Below are 20,457 nucleotides of genomic sequence, written 5' to 3' on the forward strand. Positions count from 1 at the left end.
TCCTGCTCCCAGACGTAGAATATTTCGGTTGCAAAGTGGAAGACCCTGGCTTTTTCAAATGTCTAACCAAACTCTAAGAGCCCTAAAACCCAGCCCTGCCTCAACCACTGCCTTCATGGCTGTTGTAAGAAATGGTTCTCATCTGCCCATTCAGCTGAGGAAGTCTTCACATTCTTTGGGGAGACATCTACCTAACACTCAGACAAGTTTGAGGCTTAGTTTCCTGGTGTGTGTGTGACTGCTGCCAAAGGTAAGAGTTTGGTGGCAGGTAGATAGGTGGCAAAGATATACCGCGGACTCCACATACTATATGAGAAAGAAAAGGGAACATATATGTGTGTATACATGTGTGTGTGTAGTCTTAGAGAAGAATATTACAATCTTCAACTTTGTGGTATGATGGAGTTCTAGGCTTGGACTGCTCTGTCATACAGGAGATCTGTACCCTGGCCAGTGTACAGCAACATGGTGGTCAGGATCGGTATTGGATCAAAGTTCACTGGTAGATTCAGAGACTCCCTTTAATGAGGGTACATGCACAGAAGTTTTCAGCTTGGTCTCAGCTGAGGACCCAAGTTCTGATGGAGTGATCTGGTGTTCTGGACCCTTGCAGGGGCTGCCACACGCCCATAGCAAGAGCAGCAGTAGAGGTTTAGACCTGCAGTTCTGTGGCCCAGAGTGGTGAAGTTCTGTAAATCATGGGAAACAACTGAAAACAAATAACAAGGCCTGAAGGAGACTCTCAGGAAGAAAGGCAACTCAGCTCCCTTTTATGTGGTGCATTCCTCCTATGTTCTTTTACAGTTCTATATCTGGAACTATAAAGGTTGAATTTAATGGTTGGACAATACTTTTATGAAATTATGTGTTCACCAATATTTATTATGCTTTGAGTCAGAACTTTATTTACAAATAGAGAAGAAACAATAAAGAAGAGAAATGTGAGGGGATTAGAGAGGTTATCCATCCTATCTTAATCCAGGCAGAAGTTAATTAGCTCTCAACCAGGAAGGCTTGTAGTCAGTAACCATACAGCTTCCTCCAAGATGGAAGCTAGTCTCTCCAGAAACTAGGAACAGAGTCAACCTTTCACTCCCCTCGCAAAGTAGTCTAGGAGTCAGGGTCCAAGTTGAAGCCAAGCTCTAAGCCCTGGATCCAATGCACAGTCTCCAGTGAAGCTCCCTTGAAAACTCTCTCCAGTCAAGATTCTATCTCCTCAAGACTGACTCAAACTGAAGAATTCATGGCTTTTATATTGAATTTTTGTCCCTATCTCTCTTCACAGGGGCCAGTCACAGTTTCCAAATTGTCCAGCACTGCTCAGGGGGCCGTGCTCATAGGAACCATTTCTCATCTTCTGGGGAGGGGGGTGAATACTCATCACAAAGGTTCACAGATTCCTGGCTGATTGAGTTTCTGAGGGTTTAAACTCTGATCATCATATTCACAAGTTTGGTACTGAGTTAAAAGGGTGGAGCTCTCTCAGGAAGAGACTTGTGAGTTCTCCAAGTACCTTGTTAGCTTCTTACCTGTGTTCAGTCTTGTTGATTCAATTCAAATGTAGACAAAGGAGAGTTAATCCTGTCTTCACAATCTAAGTAGGGGTTAGTGTTAACTAGAGTGTTAACTCAAAATAGATACTGGGAATAAAGAATTCCCTTTCACAGAATTGTGTGTGAGGGGGAGACAGGGCAAAGGGCCATGCTAGAATCAGCCAGAGCCTTGGCAAGGACCCATCACAGGCCATGAAGAGGGAGAAGGGAGTGATGGGAAGGGTGACAGAAATAATATGTGGTACCTCAGAGGGGTTTTACTTTGCAGGGATACAATTTTTTTAATGTATAAAACAGAATCATAGTAGTCCAAAGGAAGCAGTTGTATTGGAATTGTTATTAAAGTATATTTTAAAACCAAATTAATCAAGCACAGCCAAGAATCCTGGCACTCAACATTGCTGGCTTGCCAAATTCCAAAAGAAGGAAGAGAGCAGGACATCAAACCAGTGTCAAAGGAACTGGCTATGTTGTATTTAAAGCAGAGTTGTCTCTGGTGAAGGTTATCCATATGGATAACCATAGGAAGGTTATCCATAAATCATAAATATGATTTATATTTGGACATTGGCTACGTCCTTTATGTGCCACTTGGGGGGTCCTAAATTTCAAGTTCATTCCCATAATGAGCAACTTCAAAATTAGAATGGAGAATGAATAGTAGTGGGAAGAACCAGGCAGTACTCTAGATAGTAGAGGATGTCAGTGTTTAGAGGAGAGAATGGGGCATATTCTAGAGATGCTGCAAAGGTAAAAACAACAGACCTGGGGAAGCTTAGATATGGGGTGGAGGTAGTTAAAGGATCTTTTTTTTTTTTTAAACCCCCACCTTCCATCTTGGAGTCAATACTATGTATTGGCTCCAAGGCAGAAGAGTGGTAAGGGCTAGGCAATGGGGGTTAAGTGACTTGCCCAGGGTCACACAGCTGGGAAGTGTCTGAGGCTATATTTGAACCTAGGACTTCCCGTCTATATGCCTGGCTCTCAATCCACTGAGCCACCCTGCTGCCCCCTAAAGGATTTTTTTGAGAACATCTGTCATCTAAGTTTTGTACTCAACTCTTAGAACTTCACATTTTTCAATCCTAAAGAGTGAGATAGGAAGGAATCCTGGGTCACTGTTAGGTTGGAAGTCTATGGGAATGGGAGAATGCTGTTGCCCTCAACAGTAAGAGGGAGTGGAGGAGGATTTAGAGGGAAAGATCAGGAGTTCTGTTTTGGATCTTCAATTTATTCTTTATTTATTTATACATCTTTTCCCACATTTACATGATTCATTTTCTCTCCCTCCCCATTCCAGTGGCTGACAAGCAATTCCACTGGGTCATACAAGTGTTATCAATGGATACCTATTTCCATATTATTCATGTTTGCAATAGAGCAATCTTTGAAAACCCAAACCCCAAATCCTATCCCCATATAAACCATTGATGAATCCTATGCTTTTCTTCTGCATTTCTCCTCCCACAGTTCTTTCTTTCTCCTAAGTCCCTTGGGGATTGGACATCTTCAATTTAAGATGTCTGGTGGACATGCATTTGGAGATGTCTGGAAGACAACTGGAGATGTGAGATTGGAGATCAGCCAAGAAATCGGGGCAGGAAAAGTAACTGAGATTTATCAGCCTAGAGATGACAGTATCCATGGGAGCCAATAAGGTCACCAAGTAAAATAGTAGAGAGGGAGGAGAGCCTGGGATCCAGGATAGACTCTGGAGAGAGGCACCCATGGTTAGAGGGTATGATCTGGATTAGGATGAAGCCAGGAAGACAGGAATGGTTAGAGAGACAGGAGGAAAAGCAGGGGGTGGGGGGGTCCTGATAATCGAGAGTGATCAACAGTGTCAAAGGTTCCAGGGAGGGCAGGAAGAATGGAGCCTGAAAAAAGATCACTGGATTTGGAGACTAAGAGATCATTCCTGTGCTGCCTCCTCTTATGGATCTAAAATTGCTGGTTCTTTTTGAGAACGATTGCCATCTAAGTTTAGACTCATGAAGTTCAATTTTTGTATCCAACCATAAAACTTTCCATTTTTCAATACTAAATTTAATCATATGATATCCAGCCCAACGTCTCTCTAACCTATTGAGATTCTTTTGGATCCTGCCATTAGCATCCATTGACTTGTCACTCCATCTTGCCGAAACTGTCCAACTTGGTGAATAAACTATCTATGCCTTTATCCAAGCCATTGATAATGATGCTAAACACCAGGGAACAAGCCTACACTGGTAGAGTATGCCAATAGGGAGCTCATGCTTTGTTGACCTTGAGCCATTAAGGAATCTTTGAGTCCTGCTTTGGAGCCAAGTCTTGGAGTCTTTCATCCTTGTAGAAAGATATCCTTCCGGAACCCCAGGGGAGCATCTCTTCACTCCCAGCCCCCAACGCTACCATCCATCCAATTCTGAATCCTTCTTGCATTACCCCTACTCACTCCGGGACCCTTGCCCTTTGGCATGACAGGACGGGTTATTTAGGGGTTGGTTCTTGGCCCATCCAGGACTAAGAACATTTCAACACAAATACTTGACTATGTACCTACAACTAGACAAGGGGAAGGCGTTTTAATTACCTATTTTCTTGGTCAAAGATCAGTCATTACATTTCGAACTCAGATCCCTTTCCCCTCTGGTTCCTAAAATAGTGCCTTCTTTTTCTTGAAGCTTCTTGATTTATTCCATGTATTTATTTTCCTGTTTGTTTCACTGAATGAATGAATGAATGAACAAGGAATGAGAAATATTTATTATATGAAAAGAACTGTTTAAGCACTGGGAAAACGCTAGAAAAGCAAGGCTGCCCTCAAGGAGCTCCTGTGCCAAGACAATCTATGGAGGGTCTTTCAGTTGTAAGTCAGATGGAAAGACCTCCATGGCTCTTAGGGTACGAGAACAAAGTCATTTTGAGGAAGACCAAGGAGCCTGGTTCAGCATGTCCAGAAAATCAAGCCTCTGGGAGATTTCTCGCAGGGGCTTTGGAACCAATGGAGATTGTTCTAGTGAGCTGTACTGATTAGAGCTAGTCTTTATGTGGCTATTTATTAAAGGATTCAGGTAGAAATTAGGGAGATGAGGGATTCATGAGGCTTCCAAAGCATTTTACAAGTATCATTTCATTTGATCCTTACTACAGCCCTAGTCGGGGTAGGTGCCTATTATTATCCCCATTTTACAGATGAAGTTCAGTGACTTTTAAACTCTGGACTTTTGAACTTCAGGTCCTGTGTTCTATTTCCTTCACCATCTAGCCACCTCAGTTTTTGTTTTTGTTTTTTAAAATAAACCGTTACCTTCTGCTTTGGAGTCAATACTGTGTATTGGTTCCAAGGCAGAAGAGCATAAGGGCTAGGCAATGGGGGTCAAGTGATTTGCCCATCTAGGAAGTGTCTGAGGTCACATTTGAACCCAGGACCTCCCATCTCTAGGCCTGGCTCTCAATCCACTGAGCTACTGTTCAGTAATTTTCAGTCCTGTCTTATTCTTCATGACCCCATTTGGGATTCTTGTGGCAGAAATATGAAGCACTTTGCCTTTTCCTTCTTTAGCTCGCTTTACAGAGGCGAAAAGTGACTTGTCCAGGGTCACATAGCTTATAAGTGTCTGAGGCCAGATTTTAATTAAGCAAGATGAGTCCAGGCCCAGCACTCTACCCCCTGGGCCACTTAGCTGCCCCTCATAATTTCTTACAGTACAATGAACTGTCACATTTGTATGGAGATGTGGTCCGTAAAATGTTTTAGAATGAAATTGTATTATTTTAATCAGAAAGAAATCTACCCTCTCTTCTTCCACCTCCCTATTCCCCATCGAAAAAGAAAAACACACACATACACACAGACATGGTCAAGCAAAGAAATTTCTGCATTGGCCAAGTCCAAAACAAAGGCTCATTCTGCACTTCCGACAGGAAGCAGGTAACTGATTTCAAATCATGAGTCTTGTTTTTCTCCTTAAGTCCTTCAAAAGTATTCGCCTTTATGATCTCGTTGCCATTGTGTGAATTGTTCTCCTGGTTTTACTCCCTTCTCTCTCTCTCTCAGTTCATACAAGTCTCTCCAAGTTTGCCAGAAATCATTCCCTTCTTTGTTTCTTAGAACAAATTCTAAATTGAAATTAAAAGTTCCGTCCCAATTTCTATGTCATAACTGGTTCAGCCAATCCCCCGTTGAATGGCGCCCAATTCTTTGGCTCTCCAAGAAGACCCAAGAACATTTTTATACTTTCTTGGGGACTTTTTTGTACTTTCTTGGTGCCTTTTTTGTTTGGCTTCAGTCTACTCTCTGCCTTTAATGTACCCTTTTCTAGTTCCCTCTTCTCCCCTCTTCCCTCGATTTCCCCGAGTGAAATCGATTTCTTCTTGTCATTTTTTAGCCCGTATCTTTGGTCTTAGTTAGGATGTGTCTGTCTTAGCTACCAGACTGATACTTTGGGGGCTTTTTAACCCTTCCTTTCCATTTAAAAATCAATATTAAGGATTAGTTCCTAGGCAGAAGAATGATAAGGGTTGACAATTGGGCTTAAGGGAGTTAAAGCTGGGAAGTGTCTGAGTTCACATTTGAACCCAGGATCATCTATATGCCTGGTTCTCCCTCCAGGGCCCTGGGAAAGGTATTTCTATTTAATGTGGATTCTTCCCTCCTTTCACAAATTGGGATGAGGGTGAGGCTTGTTTCTTGGGATCCTCCAGATTTGTATAGAGTTCTCATTTAGTGGGATTACATTTCCCAATTATGCTCTCCTTCTTCCTCCCTTCCCCACCCTCCAGATTTGTCCTTGCCTTCCTTTCCATTGTTTCCAAGAAAAAAAGACAGTCAATCCACCAGGGCGCCACTCCCAGGGCCTTTGTCCCATTAACTTGGGTTAGGATTTGGCATCTGAATGGATTTGAGAAAGGAGGGCTCAGGAAGGTGGAGCTACTATCTGCCTGGAGGGGCTGCTAGATGGTTCAGTAGATGGAGCACTCAGGCCTGGAGTCTGGAAGGTCTGGGTTAAAATCTAGCCTTGGACTCCTGGGAGTTGTGTGACCTTGAGCAAGTCACTTCTTCATTTCTCAAATGGGAACCCATTGGGGGGAAAATGGCGCACCACTCCAGTACCCTTGCGGAGAAAATCCCGAGGACCAAAGTCCAAGGGGTTCAGGGCTGAGAACAGTAACAAGTCTCTGGGGACACAAAGAAAAACATGAAAGCCTCAGGTCCAGGGGACCAATTTTAATGAACACATACAGGCACCTGCATAATAGATATAAGGGATTTTATTGGGGATGGGGCTATGGAGTAACAGCTGGAGGAATCAGGAAGGGGAAGCTGGGTGACTCAGTGGATAGAGGACCAGGCCTATAGATGGGAGGTCCTGGGTTCAAGTCCCATCTTGGATTTTCCTAGCTATGTGACCCTGGGCAAGGCACTTAACTCTTCTGCTTTGGAAGCAATACCTGGTATCAGTAAGGGCTAAAAATAAAGTGACATTTGGTCTGAGCCTTGAGTAACACTAGGAATAGTGAGAAGCAGAGGTAAGGAGTACAGTAGAGGAATGCCAGGTAGACTGAGTCAGGTAACAGTAAAGGAAAAGTCTAAATTTGAGGCTGGTAGTCTGGGAGACTAGGAGAAAGGCGGGGGGGGGGGGGGGAAGCCTCTTAAAAAAAAACCCAACCCTTACCTTCTCTCTTAGAATGGGCAGAAGTGTGCTAAGGGCAAAGCAATTGTTAAGTGACTTGCCCAAGGTCATGTAGCTAGAGAAGGTCATGTCAAATTTGAACCCAGGTCCTCCTGGCTCCAGGCCTGGCTTTCTGTCCTCTGAACCCCCTGAGTACCTCCATAAACCCTCTTAATTCTAGTGCCTTTTCTCTCATCATTATTTCCTGTTTATCCCTCATAGAGCTTGATTTGTCTACATTTGTTCACCCATTTGTCTGTCCAGTTTGCTTGTAAGCCTACTGATTGAAAGCAACTCCCTTTGGCCTCTTTTTGGATCCTCAGAATACAGTTGGAGGCACATAGTAGGTCTTAATAAATGCTTTTTGACACTGAAATAGAGGTTCAGAAGAGGAAAGTTGGGGGAGGTGGGGGAAGAATTCATTCCATTTTTTTAGAGATGTTTGTTGAGTTTGGGGACATCCTAGGGCAAGTCCAACTGGTACATTGTGATTCTGGGCTGGGAGTCCAGAGAGGGAAAAAAGAGATTTGTGGTCATTTGCATAGATTTGATTCTGGAGCCCCAGGGAGCAGAGACTCACCTGGGAAGACAAAGAAGAGAAGGAAGGCACCAGAAGGGCTAGGGTCTGAGCTCTGCCTTCCATTGGAAGCTTTTCCCCAGCTTTCTTCCTTCCAGTGGCTTTCCCTCTCTTCATCCCACATCCAACATGTCTGTCCATATCTGTCTTCTTGCTCTCTCCCCAGGAGTTTGGGAGCTCTCTGAGCATAGGGACTGGCTCTGGCCTCTTTCAGCATCTCCAGCACTTAGCCTAATGTCTAGTGACCATGTGGCATCTAGAGTCCCCCAATTTGTAGCCTAATAAGATCTGATGAACCCCAAGTTTTAGGACTAGCTTGTAAGTTGGAGCCCCCAAAGTTCCCTGTTCCTATGAGGATGGGCAAAAAGTGAGAAGGGCATAGAGGGTCCTGGCTGTCCAGGAACTTACCATCTAATGGCACCCAGGACGACGAGTAATGGCAAAACTGGGCCACCACCATAAGCAAATGGTGAGTGTGTCTGGGAGTGGTTGAGGGTGGTCAGTCCTTTGTCTCTTCTCTTACTGGAATGATCCCAAACCAATTCACACACACACACACACACACACACACACACACACACACACACACACACACACACACAGGGGTGCCCTTATTTTCCTGCCAATTTGTTGTTTTCTACCAATAAAATAGAAACTCTTTCTGTCTTGGCATTCCCAGCCCCTGGCGTAGTGTTTGGTACGTAGGAGATGCTAAATAAAGACTTACTCAATGACTAGATTAATAATTAGGTCCTGGGACTAAGCATGGAGATATCCCAAGTAGATGGGATGGATAGGGGTGCTGATAGAGTCAAGGAGATCAAGGAGGAGCAGACAGAGTAAGAGAATCAGAAGGGACCAGAGATTTCCCAAGAGGAAGGATCAATCAATGGTGACATAAACAATGGACAAAATGGAGATAAAGATCCAAAACTCTTGCACTTAGCAGTTAGGGCTGTCTGGGTGTTCCAGGAGGACCTGCACCTTTGGGAGGGCTCTCCATCTAGGAGAGAGAAGCTCCATTCCGGTGGTTTGGGCCAGAAGTGACTTGCAAGGGGCTCAGTAATGGATGGGAAGTGAGAAAGTGGAGGTGATGGGCCAAGGAGAAATACGGGATCATCTTTTTCAGGAGATAAGCTCAAGGGAGAGTATTTAAAGGTAGATGGACAGCTTTGAGAATGGATATAGACAACAGGAAGGCAGTTAACAGGGAGAGATCCAAGATGAAAGAATGATGAAGGGGATAACTGGGGGGGCTGAAAGTGTCCCCAAGTTCTGGTTGGGGAATCTGGGTCAGTAAATTCCTGAAGATCAAGTGTCCAGAGGCAGGATAAGGGGGTGAGAGAGGAGATTGGAATAGATGATACTGAGAATACAAGGATGGGGATGGACTTGGCAGGATGCTCTTCTTCATAACTAGGGAGAAGGTGGTGAAGATGTAGATTGCTGGGTTGGTTGGTTTGTTTTTAACTCTTACCTTCTCTCTTAGAATCAATACCAAGGATCGATTCCAAGACAGAAGAGTGGTCAGGGCTAGGCAATGGGGGTTCAAGGACATGCCCAGGGTAATACAGCTAGGAAGTATCTGAGGTGAGACCAGATTTGAACCCAGGTCCTCTAATATCTAGACTTGGCTCTTTTTCCACACATCCACCTAGCTCCCTTTGTAGAGTGGTTGATTTTTATTTTTTAAAAATCCTTACCTTCTGTCTTAGAATCAGTAGTGTGTAAGGGCAAGTAAGGGCAAGATTAAGTGACTGGTCCAGGGTCACTCTGCTAGAAAGTGTCTGAAGCCAGATTTGGTCCCTGAACCTCACATCTCTAGGCCTGACTTCTATTCATTGAGCCTCCCAGCTGCCCCTGGACTTCACTGGCCAATAACTATGGTGTCCCATCAGCATCCCTCCTGGGCCTTCTCTTCTCCCTCTAAACTGCTTTACTAGGTAATCTCATCAGCTCCAAATGCTTTACCTATTCTCTATTCTAATGTTTCAGGAATCTTTATCTTTATTTAATCATCCTACTTAACTGCTCTACTGATTTCAAGATTTTGGGTTTTTTTAAACCCTTTGTCTTATAATCAATACTAAGTATTCCTTTCTAGGTAGAAGAGTGGTAAGGGCTAGGCAATGGAGGTCAAGTGACTTGTCCAAGGTCACACAGCCAGGAAGTGTCAGATCACATTTGAACCCAGGACCCCCTGTCTCTAGGCTTGGCTCTCTGTCCCCTGATCCACTTAGGTGCCCCTTGATTTCAAGTTTTGCATTTCTAACTACATTTCAGACATCTTGAACCAGAAACCCATTTTAATTGTCTTACAATCCAACAAGGCCCAAACTGAATTCAGGCTCTTTCCCCCCTAGTCTACCTTCCCCACTACTATAGAGGCAACCCAGGTGTCATCCCTCAACTCTGTTTTTTTTAAAGCCCTTACCTAACACTTTAGTGTTGGCAAAAGAGTGGTAAGGGCTAGGCAATGGAATGAAGTGACTTGCCCAGGGTCACCCAGGTAGGAAGTGTCTGAGGCCAAATTTGAACCCAGGACCTCCCATCTTTAGGCCTGGCTCTCAATCCACTGAGCTACCCAGCTGCCCCAATCCCACAACTCATCAGGATCACTCACTCTCGTGTCCAATTTGTGGCCAAAGCCTATTTGATTTTACCTTCCCAATATTTCCCCAGGATGCCGCCTCTCCTCTGATACTGTTGCCACCCTAAAGCAGACTCTTGTGTCCTCACTCTTTGACCACTGGAATAGCCCACTGGTTGTTCTGACTGCCACAAATCTCTCCTCACTCCACTCCATCCTCCATTCAGCCATCTGTGATTTCCTTCAAGCTCGGGGTCCATCATTTCACCTCCTCTATTCAATAATCTCTAGTGGCTCCCTATTACCTCCAGAATCAAATACAAAATCCTTTGCCATTCTAAGTCCTTCATAACTTTAACCCCCTCCTCTACCTTTCCAGGCTTCATATACCTGAAACTTTGAGCACCCTCCCCTCAATATTCTTCAATCCATTGACATTGACCTACTATGTGTCAGGCACTTGCTAAGTGCACCAGGTACAAAAAGAGGCAAAAGATAATCTCTGCCCTCAAGTAACTCACAGTCTCACGGAGGGGACAATAAATAAATATCTGGACTAGCTTTATACATGGTGAAATGGAAACAATTGATAGAGGGAAGGTGGGGTAGTAGATAGAGCAATGGACCTGAAGTCAGGAAAACCTGAGTTCCAATCCAGCCTCACACAGTTAAGTCACACACTAGTGTGAGCCTGGGCAAATCACTTAACCCTGTTTGCCTCAGTTTCCTTATCTGTCAAATGAGCTGGCAAACCACTGGGATCTTTGTCAAGAAACCCCCAAAAGGGGTCATGAAAGGCCAGATCTGCCTGTAGAACATCTAGAATGGAGATGAATTGAGAAAGGTTTGCTGCAGAAAATGAGATTTTAGCTGGCACTTGAAGGAAGCCTGGAAAGCTCAATAAGTGAAAAGACTATGTCTGATGCTTCCATCCTTTGAGAGGTAGGAGAGCTGGATTTGGAGCCAAGAGGATGGGTTCAGCTCTGTGATGGGGCAAGTCATTGGTTATTCATTTTGAGACTGAATTCCCTGTCTTCTCCTTCCAATTAGAGGAGGAGTGGCAAGAGCCAGGCTTGATCCCCAAACTAATGGGCACAGGAGCTTTCCAACCCGGGACAGCTGCCCTTGGTGAGCTAACCAGTTGGCTTTCTGGTCCCCATGACAAATTTGTGGGTCTTTTGGTGGCTTTAGCCATAGTGACACTCGGAATTCCAGAAATAAAGTTATCTGCCACTCCAACAGCAGGGAAGAAAAGCATATGCCATCATGCCCCGGTAGGCTAGTCATTTAATCATATTCTTTTTTTTTAACCCCTTACCTTCCATCTTGGAATCATTGCTAACCACTTTCTGGTCATTATGCAGCCATTTTTTTTTAACCCTCACCTTCCAGCCTTGGAGTCAATACTGTGTATTGGTTCCAAGGCAGAAGAGTGGTAAAGGCTAGGCAGTGGGGGTTAAGTGACTTGCCCAGGGTCACACAGCTGGGAAGTGTCTGAGGCCAAATTTGAACCCAGGACCTCTGGTCTCTCAACCCACTAAGCTACCCTGCTGCCCCCCATTTAATCATATTCTGACTCAGTTTCCTCATCCAGAAAACTAGGGAATTGAATTAGATGATAGAGATGCCCTAGGGATATCAAAACAAAATGGAGAAACTGTCTCCCAGAGGTGGAGTACAGTATGTAAATCTCAGATAAGGCAGGAGGTGTGGTCTCAGAATCCAGAGAAAGGGCACATGAGATGCTCCCCACCCCCACCCCCCCACCCCCGGGGCATGGGCTTTACACCCCTGCTGGGTGGGTGAACTTCCTCCTCCTTGGAATCTAGTTAAGATTCTGGTTTAAGCCATTATAAGTAAATGTCTGCTGGGTAGGGAGGGATCTTTTGTTTTTCCTGCCATCTCCAGCATTTAACATAATGGTTACTATCAGGTTAAATGCTAATTGGTTGATTGACTTAACCTTGGAGAGCCTGGGCTTAAGGCCCAGGAGGTACCAAAGATGGTAGGAGTTAACTTGGGGGGGAGGGGATGAAGTGGAAGGAGAAGGGAGAAAACTTCTGCCCTTTGCCATCCCCTGACTCTTCTCCCTTTCCCCTCCCCCCCCAGCCCCTTCTGGTCTTTTCTTTCCCTTTTCCAAGCATATTCTTTTCCCCTTTCATGGCTCCATAAATTCTCCAATGACCCTGTGGGTCCCTCAAGCAGGTCCATCTTCTAGTTGAGGTCACAGAGGTTTTAATAGCCAGATTGACATGTTCAGGCTCACTGGACTTGGGGGTCAGATCCTGCCTGTGTGACCCTGCAAGGCCTGCCTCAGTTTCCCCAACTATATGAAGGGATTAATAATAGCATTACCCTTTCAGGGTTGTTTTCTGGATCAAATGAGTCTTTATAAAGGTCCTAATAAACCTTGTTTATTTATTTTTTAAACCCTTTCCTTCTGGCTTAGAATCAACCCGGTGTATTGGTTCTAAGGCAGAAGAGGAGTAAGGGCCAGGCAAGGGGGGTCAAGTGACTTGCCCAGTTAGGAAGTGTCTGAAGCCACATTGGAACCCAGGACCTCCCATCTCCATCCACTGAGCTATCTGGCTCCCCCCTCCCCCCCCCAATAAACTTTAAAGAGCTCTAGACACCCTGGCTGCAGAGAAAAGGTCTCCTTCCTAGAACTGCACTCTATGAATATTTATTGAGACTTGAATGTGCTTTGTTAAAACCCTCTGGTCTCTTCCCCATCCTTCTCCATCCCATCACCCCCATCTCTAGGGATTCTGGGCCCCAGGTGATGGTAAAGTTTGGCCTAGCTTTGGGGATTCCCAGCAGCCTCTGGGCAGGGGCAGGATGGAGCCCCCAAGGGACCCTGTACTCAGAAGGACCCAGAAGATCCTGGCTCCAGGGCAGGAAGTCTGGACTTGGGTTTTCTCATCTCTAAAATGGGAACATCCATGGCTTCTACCTCACAAAGGACAGTATCATAGAAAAGGCCCCCAAGAAGGAGGGGATCTGAAATGGGGGAGGGAGGGGATATTGAAGGACTCCATCCGGGATCCTGGAGTTTGCCCTGGAAACTGCTTGGGTGGGGGCTGAGGAGGGTGGGGGGAGGTGGGTGGGGGGAGGTGGGTGGGGGCTGAGGAGGGTGGGGCTTTGTGTAGTGGAAAGCAGGTATATGAGAGGGGCTCCTGGAGTTCCAATCCAGATCTCCTGGCAGCCTCTTGGGACCTCAGGAAGCCTTATTCTCACAGGAGCGACTCCAGCCCAGACCTCAGCGGAAGGTGAGCCAAAGGGCCTTTCCAGGCCTGACAACCTGTGTCCTCTCCCTCCTTTCCTTCCCTTTTCCTTCCCTTCTGCCTCCTATCCTTTTGGATGTTCTGTAATTCTGGCCCCCTGCCTGTCCCCCAGTGGAGCTCCTTCCACCCAGCATCCTCTGGCTAGGCTTGCAATGAGTTCAAGTTAATTGGCTTTGAAGAACAGGATTAATTGTTAAGGATGCAGGACCTGAGATACAAATTGAGCCTTTTTCCTCTTTCCTTTTTTTTATACCGAGGCAAACAGGTTTAATGACTTGGCTAGGGTCACTTGGGGTTAAGCCCTTGCCTTCTCCTTACAGTATGGTTGCCCCCTCAGGAAGGAAAGCAAGTAGGAATGGCCGGGGAGTCAATCCACAAGTCTGGGGACTTTTAACTTTTAAGTTGAATTAAATTATTGATTTATTAAATAGTTGAATTAAAATTTCATTGGGATACACTCTCCCTGGGGAAGAGAATAGCATCCAGTGACTGTAGTCCATTTCTACCCGGGCCAGGATATGGTTTTTGTTTAAATTCAATTATAAAATTATAAAATTCTGTCTTTCATCTTCTATGCAATATATATTTTATAGTGCCACTATAGTGCCACTATATATTTTTGTTTTTGTCATTGATTGCTGCTTTGTGGATCTGGTGCTTGATTAGAATTTTTCTAGCTCACTATTGGGGGGTGCATTAATGATACAGAAGCATTTTCTTGAGATAAAAATCTGCTTCACATGTTGCCTCTTTAAGAAATCAATAGTTATCAATACTGTATTGGTTCCAAGGCAGACTGAAGGGTTAGGCAATGAGGGTGAAGTGACTTGTCCAGGGTCACCCAGCTGGAACCCAGGACCTAGCTCAATCCACTGAGCTACCCAGCTGCCTCCACTTGGCAGGCCTGCACTTCTACTTCCAAGGGGAGGGTGCTCACCAGAATAACCTAGCCTGAGCATGCACCTCCTAACTTGGGGCCCTTATTTAATGTATCAGACTGATAAGTGCTCCCAGTTGGGACTTGCATGAGGATTAAGTTGCTATCAGAATGGATAAAGGAGATGGAGGACGACTTGGACTTGTCATTCCTAGCTGGGATCACTTTTGTGAAGAAGAATCCGTCCCTCGGTGGGAAGCATTTAGTATTTGGTGATGATGTTGGTTATAAGGTAATATAGCAATATGGGCTGGTATCAATAATATGGGGTAACTTGGGATAGGATGGAAACTGCAGAAATGCAAAGGCAAAAGTGACTTGCTAGCTGGGAGCTTTCATTTGGCATGTGATAGTTTAGGGGCAAATCAATCCAACAGACACTTGCCAATGGTCGTTCCTTCCCTCTGGCTTTTTTGGGGGGATGTCGGAACCCTGGCTGCTAGCCCAAATCCAGAGGACCACTTGTGCTCTCATTGAACCTGCCAGTTCTAGAGGCAAAAGATCTGTCAGGTCTGCAGCACAGACACGGGATAGAGAATGTAAGTGGCAAGTCTGGGAAGTTGCCTACAGAGGAGCAGCTAGACTTGCGCCTCCTAACTGGGAGCACTTCTTTAATTCATCAGAGAGATAAGTGCTCCCAGTGGGGAGGAGCCAGTCTGAGGGACTCTCCGAGTAGGAATCCTGATGTCAAGCCAATGGATTATTTTGCTAAGGGGGAACCTGGATGTGCTGCTTCGTGCATACTTGATGCCTGCATAACCTAGACTTGGACTTTCTAGCTGGGAGCATTTGTTTGGTTTTGAAGATCAATAAGTGCTGCCAGTTAGGATGTGGCAGTCTAGGAGTAAGGCTGAAGGCCCAGCAATAATGGGTTTCTTGCTTCAGAAGGCGAGAATGATCACTGCTTTCTAGCTGGAACTCTAGCAGGATTACTAGGCTGGCACCTCCTAACTGGGAGCACTTGTTTGGTTTTGAAGAATAAGTGCTCCCAGCTGGGATGTGACAGTCTAGGAATAGATCCCTGGGAGCACTTATCCCAGTCTGGGAACAAAGGCAATAATAGAATGACTAGCAGAAATTTTAGTTTAAAGGGAGAATGATTGCTTCCTAGCAGTAACAAGTGTTGGATTTGCTCTTGAGCTACCCATCTACCTATGGACTAATTTTACCTAATGGGATTATTTTCTACTGTTCTCAATGGCAGAATGGAAGTTCAGGATGGAAATAACCTTTTTCATTTTACCAAGCTAACCCATTTATTTTACCAGTACATCCTTTGCCTTTTCCAAAAGGTAAATGGCTCTAACTGGGAAGAACACTTTAGTGTTGTCCGGGGCCTCTGGGAAATGAGGGCCATATTGAACTTGGGAGCTCCCCTCTCCATGCCTGGCTCTTAATCCATCCCCCTCTTCATTCAGGTTTATGATGTGTGCAAGTTCATGGTTAAATCTCTAGTGCATGTCAAGGCAGTCCTAGGCTTGTACCTCCTAACTGGGAGCACTTATTTGATTTTGAATAATAAGTGCTCCCAGTTGGGATGTGGAAGGCTAAGGTCAGAGCACAAACTCCCAGTTCCTAGTTAGGCTGTGCAGGGGAGAAGTTCACAATACCTCATCTAGAAGGTGAGGATGGGGTTTGCCTTGCCTCAGATTCTAGGATGCCTTCAGGGACATCCTACATCAATACAGCACTTGAAACAGCCCAATTCACTCCCAATTTGAGTTTGTCAGGTAGGTGTGTCTGAGGGTTAGTCCAGTGTTTTGCCACTTTGGCCTCAAAGGTGAAGTAGCAGAAGGTGAGGATGACCTGGGCTGGCACCTCCTTACTGGGAGCACTTGTTTGATTCAGAGTAATAAGTGCTCCCAGTTGGGATGTGACAGTCTGAAGGAACAAAGCAATAATAGGATGATGAGCACAGACTTCTGACATGCCCAGGGCTTTGCTTCAAAGGTGAGGATGATCACAGCTTTCTAGCAGGATTACTAGGCTTGTGCCTCCTACCTGGGAGCACTTATTTGGAATTATTAAGGAATAAGTGCTCCCAGTTAGGATGTGACAGTCTAGGAACAAATTACATTACAGAAGTGCCAACAAGCATTTCTATATTCAATCCACATCTTTCTGTGCTTCTATATGTATAGAAGTTGATATTCTTTGGGGTCTTTTGCTCTTCTTAATGGCTTGACCATCTTGACGGCTTGACAGTCTCAGAGGAGCGTCTTGCTCAGTTATCTTAGTCTAAAGGATTCATCCTCAGAGTTCAGTGCTTGGAAATAATTCCAAGTAATAAGTACAAGTAGTCAGGATGCTTTTTATTCATTCAAGCACCAGAAACTTTGAGAAACCAGAAACGAGAATAATCACTGCTTCAAAAAGGTTGAATTACTTCTACTTAGGCTGGCACTTTCTAACTGGGAGGACTTATTTGATTTTGAAGAATAAGTGCTCCAGGTTGGGATGTGAAAGGCTAAGGTCGAAGTACAAAAAGTCTTTAGAAAGATCAAGTGTTCCTAGTTAGGGTCTGCAAAGGAATGTGAGAGTTATGCCTCATCTCCTAGAAGGTGAGAATGGGGTTTGCTTTCTCTGAGATGCTGCGATGTCTTCAGGGGACATCCTAGATAAATAAGCAATAATAGAATGATCAGCACAACTTCTGTACAGGAATGCTTCCTAGATGAGGCTTACCTAGGCCAGCACCTCCTAACTGGGAGCACTTATTTGATTTTGAATAATAAGTGCTCCCAGTTGGGATGCGACAGTTTAGGAACATTAATCTCTTGCATCAACCAATCCACAGGAATTGCTTCCTGTACTATGGACAGTTTCAGAGGAGACCTTGCTGAGATGATTTAAGGAATAAGTGCTATAGAATTTGATATTCTTTGGGGTGTAGGTCTCTTGCTCTTATGGGCTTGAAGATAGTCTCAGATGAGCTTTTATCTTCAGTTATCTTAGTCTAAGGATCTACGGATTCATCCTCATAGTTCAGTGCTTAATTCCAGTAAGTCCCAAGTAAGAAGTCAGGATGTTTTTCTTCCCCCTGGTTGGGAGAAATTCTGGCAATTTCAGTCAAGCCTAGACCTGTATCTACCTGGAAGCACTTACTTGATTTGTGCTTCCATTTGGGACAGAATCATCATCAAACTTGTACAGTACTTTTGCTCAAGGTTGAGAATTACTTAGGCTTGCACTTTCTAACTGGGAGGACTTATTTGATTCAGAGTAATAAGTGCTCCCAGTTGGGATGTGACAGTCTGAAGGAACAAACCAATAATAGGATGATGAGCACAGACTTCTGACATGCCCAGGGCTTTGCTTCAAAGGTGAGGATGATCACAGCTTTCTAGCAGGATTCCTAGGCTTGTGCCTCCTTACTGGGAGCACTTATTTGATTTTGAATAATAAGTGCTCCCAGTTGGGATGTGGAAGGCTAAGGTCAGAGCACAAACTCCCAGTTCCTAGTTAGGCTGTGCAGGGGAGAAGTTCACAATGCCTCATCTAGAAGGTGAGAATGGGGTTTGCCTTGCCTCAGATTCTAGGATGTCTTCAGGGACATCCTACATCAATACAGCACTTGAAACAGCCCAATTCACTCCCAATTTGAGTTTGTCAGGTAGGTGTGTCTGAGGGTTAGTCCAGTTTGATCAGTGTTTTGCCACTTTGGCCTCAAAGGTGAAGTAGCAGAAGGTGAGGATGACCTAGGCTGGCACCTCCTTACTGGGAACACTTATTTGATTCAGAGTAATAAGTGCTCCCAGTTGGGATGCGACAGTCTAGGGAACAAAGCAATAATAGAATGACCAGCACAAACTTCTGACATGCCCAGGGCTTTGCTTCAAAGGTGAGGATGATCACAGCTTTCTAGCAGGATTACTAGGCTTGTACCTCCTTACTGGGAGCACTTATCTGATTTTGAATGATAAGTGCTCCCAGTTGGGATGTGGAAGGCTAAGAAAGCAATAATAGAATGACCAGCACAAACTTCTGACATGATGAGGAGGATGAGGATGAGGATGACCACTGCTTCCTAGCAGTCAAGTTGAGGATGACCTAGGCTGGCACCTCCTACCTGGGAGCACTTATTTGATTCAGAGTAATAAGTGCTCCCAGATGGGATGCGACAGTCTAGGGAACAAAGCAATAATAGAATGACCAGCACAAACTTCTGACATGCACAGGACTGCTTCAATGGTGAATCCTTGCTTCGATGACCTAGGCCTGCACCTCCTACCTGGGAGCACTTGATTGGAATTATTAAGGAATAAGTGCTCCCAGTTGGGATGTGACAGTCTAGGAACAAATTACATTACAGAAGTGCCAACAAGCATTTCTATATTCAATCCACATCACTTTCTGTGCTTCTATACATATAGTTGATATTTGGGGTCTTTTGCTCTTCTGGATGGCTTGACCATCTTGATGGCTTGACAGTCTTCATCTCTGAGCTCTTCATCTTGCTCAGTTATCTTAAAGTCTAAAGGATTCATCCTCATAGTTTGAGAAACTTTGAGAAACCAGAAACATTTCACTGCTTCAAAAAGGTTGAATTACTTCTACTTAGGCTTGCACTTTCTAACTGGGAGGACTTATTTGATTTTGAAGAATAAGTGCTCCAGGTTGGGATGTGAAAGGCTAAGGTCGAAGCACAAACTCCTGACATCCCAGTAGCTCCTGACATACCGTACTTTGGCTTTCAGGTGAAATTGCTTTCTAGACTTTCACCACCTAACCTGGAGCACTTATTAAAGTCTTTAGAAAGCTCAAGTGTTCCTAGTTAGGGTGTGCAAAGGGAGAATGTGAGAGTTATTACCTCGTCTCCTAGAAGGTGAGAATGGGGTTTGCTTTCCCTCTGAGATGCTGGGATGTCTTCAGGGGACATCCTAGATAAATAATAAAGCAATAATAGAATGATCAGCACAACTTCTGTACAGGAATGCTTCCTAGATGAGGCTTACCTAGGCCGGCACCTCCTAACTGGGAGCACTTATTTGATTCAGAGTAATAAGTGCTCCCAGTTGGGATGCGACAGTTTAGGAACATTAATCTCTTGCATCAACCAATCCACAGGAATTGCTTCCTGTACTATGGAATAAGTGCTATAGAATTTGATATTCTTTGGCGTGTAGGTCTCTTGCTCTTATGGGCTTGAAGATAGTCTCAGATGAGCTTTTATCTTCTTCAGTTATCTTAGTCTAAGGATCTACGGATTCATCCTCATAGTTCAGTGCTTAATTCCAGTAACTCCCAAGTAAGAAGTCAGGATGTTTTTCTTCCCCCTGGTTGGGAGAAATTCTGGCAATTTCAGTCAAGCCTAGACCTGTATCTACCTGGAAGCACTTACTTGATTTGGGACAGAATCATCATCAAACTTGTACAGTACTTTTGCTCAAGGTTGAGAATTGCTTAGGCTTGCACTTTCTAACTGGGAGGACTTATTTGATTCAGAGTAATAAGTGCTCTCAGTTGGGATGTGACAGTCTCAAGGAACAAACCAATAATAGGATGATGAGCACAGACTTCTGACATGCCCAGGGCTTTGCCTCAAAGGTGAGGATGATCACAGCTTTCTAGCAGGATTACTAGGCTTGTGCCTCCTTACTGGGAGCACTTATTTGATTTTGAATAATAAGTGCTCCCAGTTGGGATGTGGAAGGCTAAGAAAGCAATAATAGAATGACCAGCACAAACTTCTGACATGATGAGGAGGATGAGGATGAGGATGACCACTGCTTCCTAGCAGTCAAGTTGAGGATGACCTAGGCTGGCACCTCCTACCTGGGAGCACTTGTTTGATTCAGAATAATAAGTGCTCCCAGTTGGGATGTGACAGTCTGGGAACAAAGCAATAGAATGACCAGC

At 44.7% G+C, this 20,457-nt stretch overlaps 1 protein-coding gene across 1 annotated transcript in view; it reads right to left on the minus strand.

Moving 5' to 3' along the window:
* LOC100032625 (zinc finger protein 721-like) overlaps positions 1-20,457 on the minus strand; it is an 83,213-nt gene that overhangs the window by 4,684 nt on the left and 58,072 nt on the right. Inside the window, exons 6-8 of the mRNA XM_056826308.1 lie at positions 16,277-16,479; positions 6,652-6,716; positions 535-689 (exon numbers count right to left, since the gene is read on the minus strand). Coding sequence (XP_056682286.1) covers positions 535-689; positions 6,652-6,716; positions 16,277-16,479 — 423 coding nt within the window. The remainder of the gene's footprint in view (positions 1-534; positions 690-6,651; positions 6,717-16,276; positions 16,480-20,457) is intronic.

The sequence above is a fragment of the Monodelphis domestica genome, chromosome 4, assembly GCF_027887165.1.
Source record: "Monodelphis domestica isolate mMonDom1 chromosome 4, mMonDom1.pri, whole genome shotgun sequence".
In the NCBI taxonomy this organism is placed as follows: Eukaryota; Metazoa; Chordata; class Mammalia; order Didelphimorphia; family Didelphidae; genus Monodelphis; species Monodelphis domestica.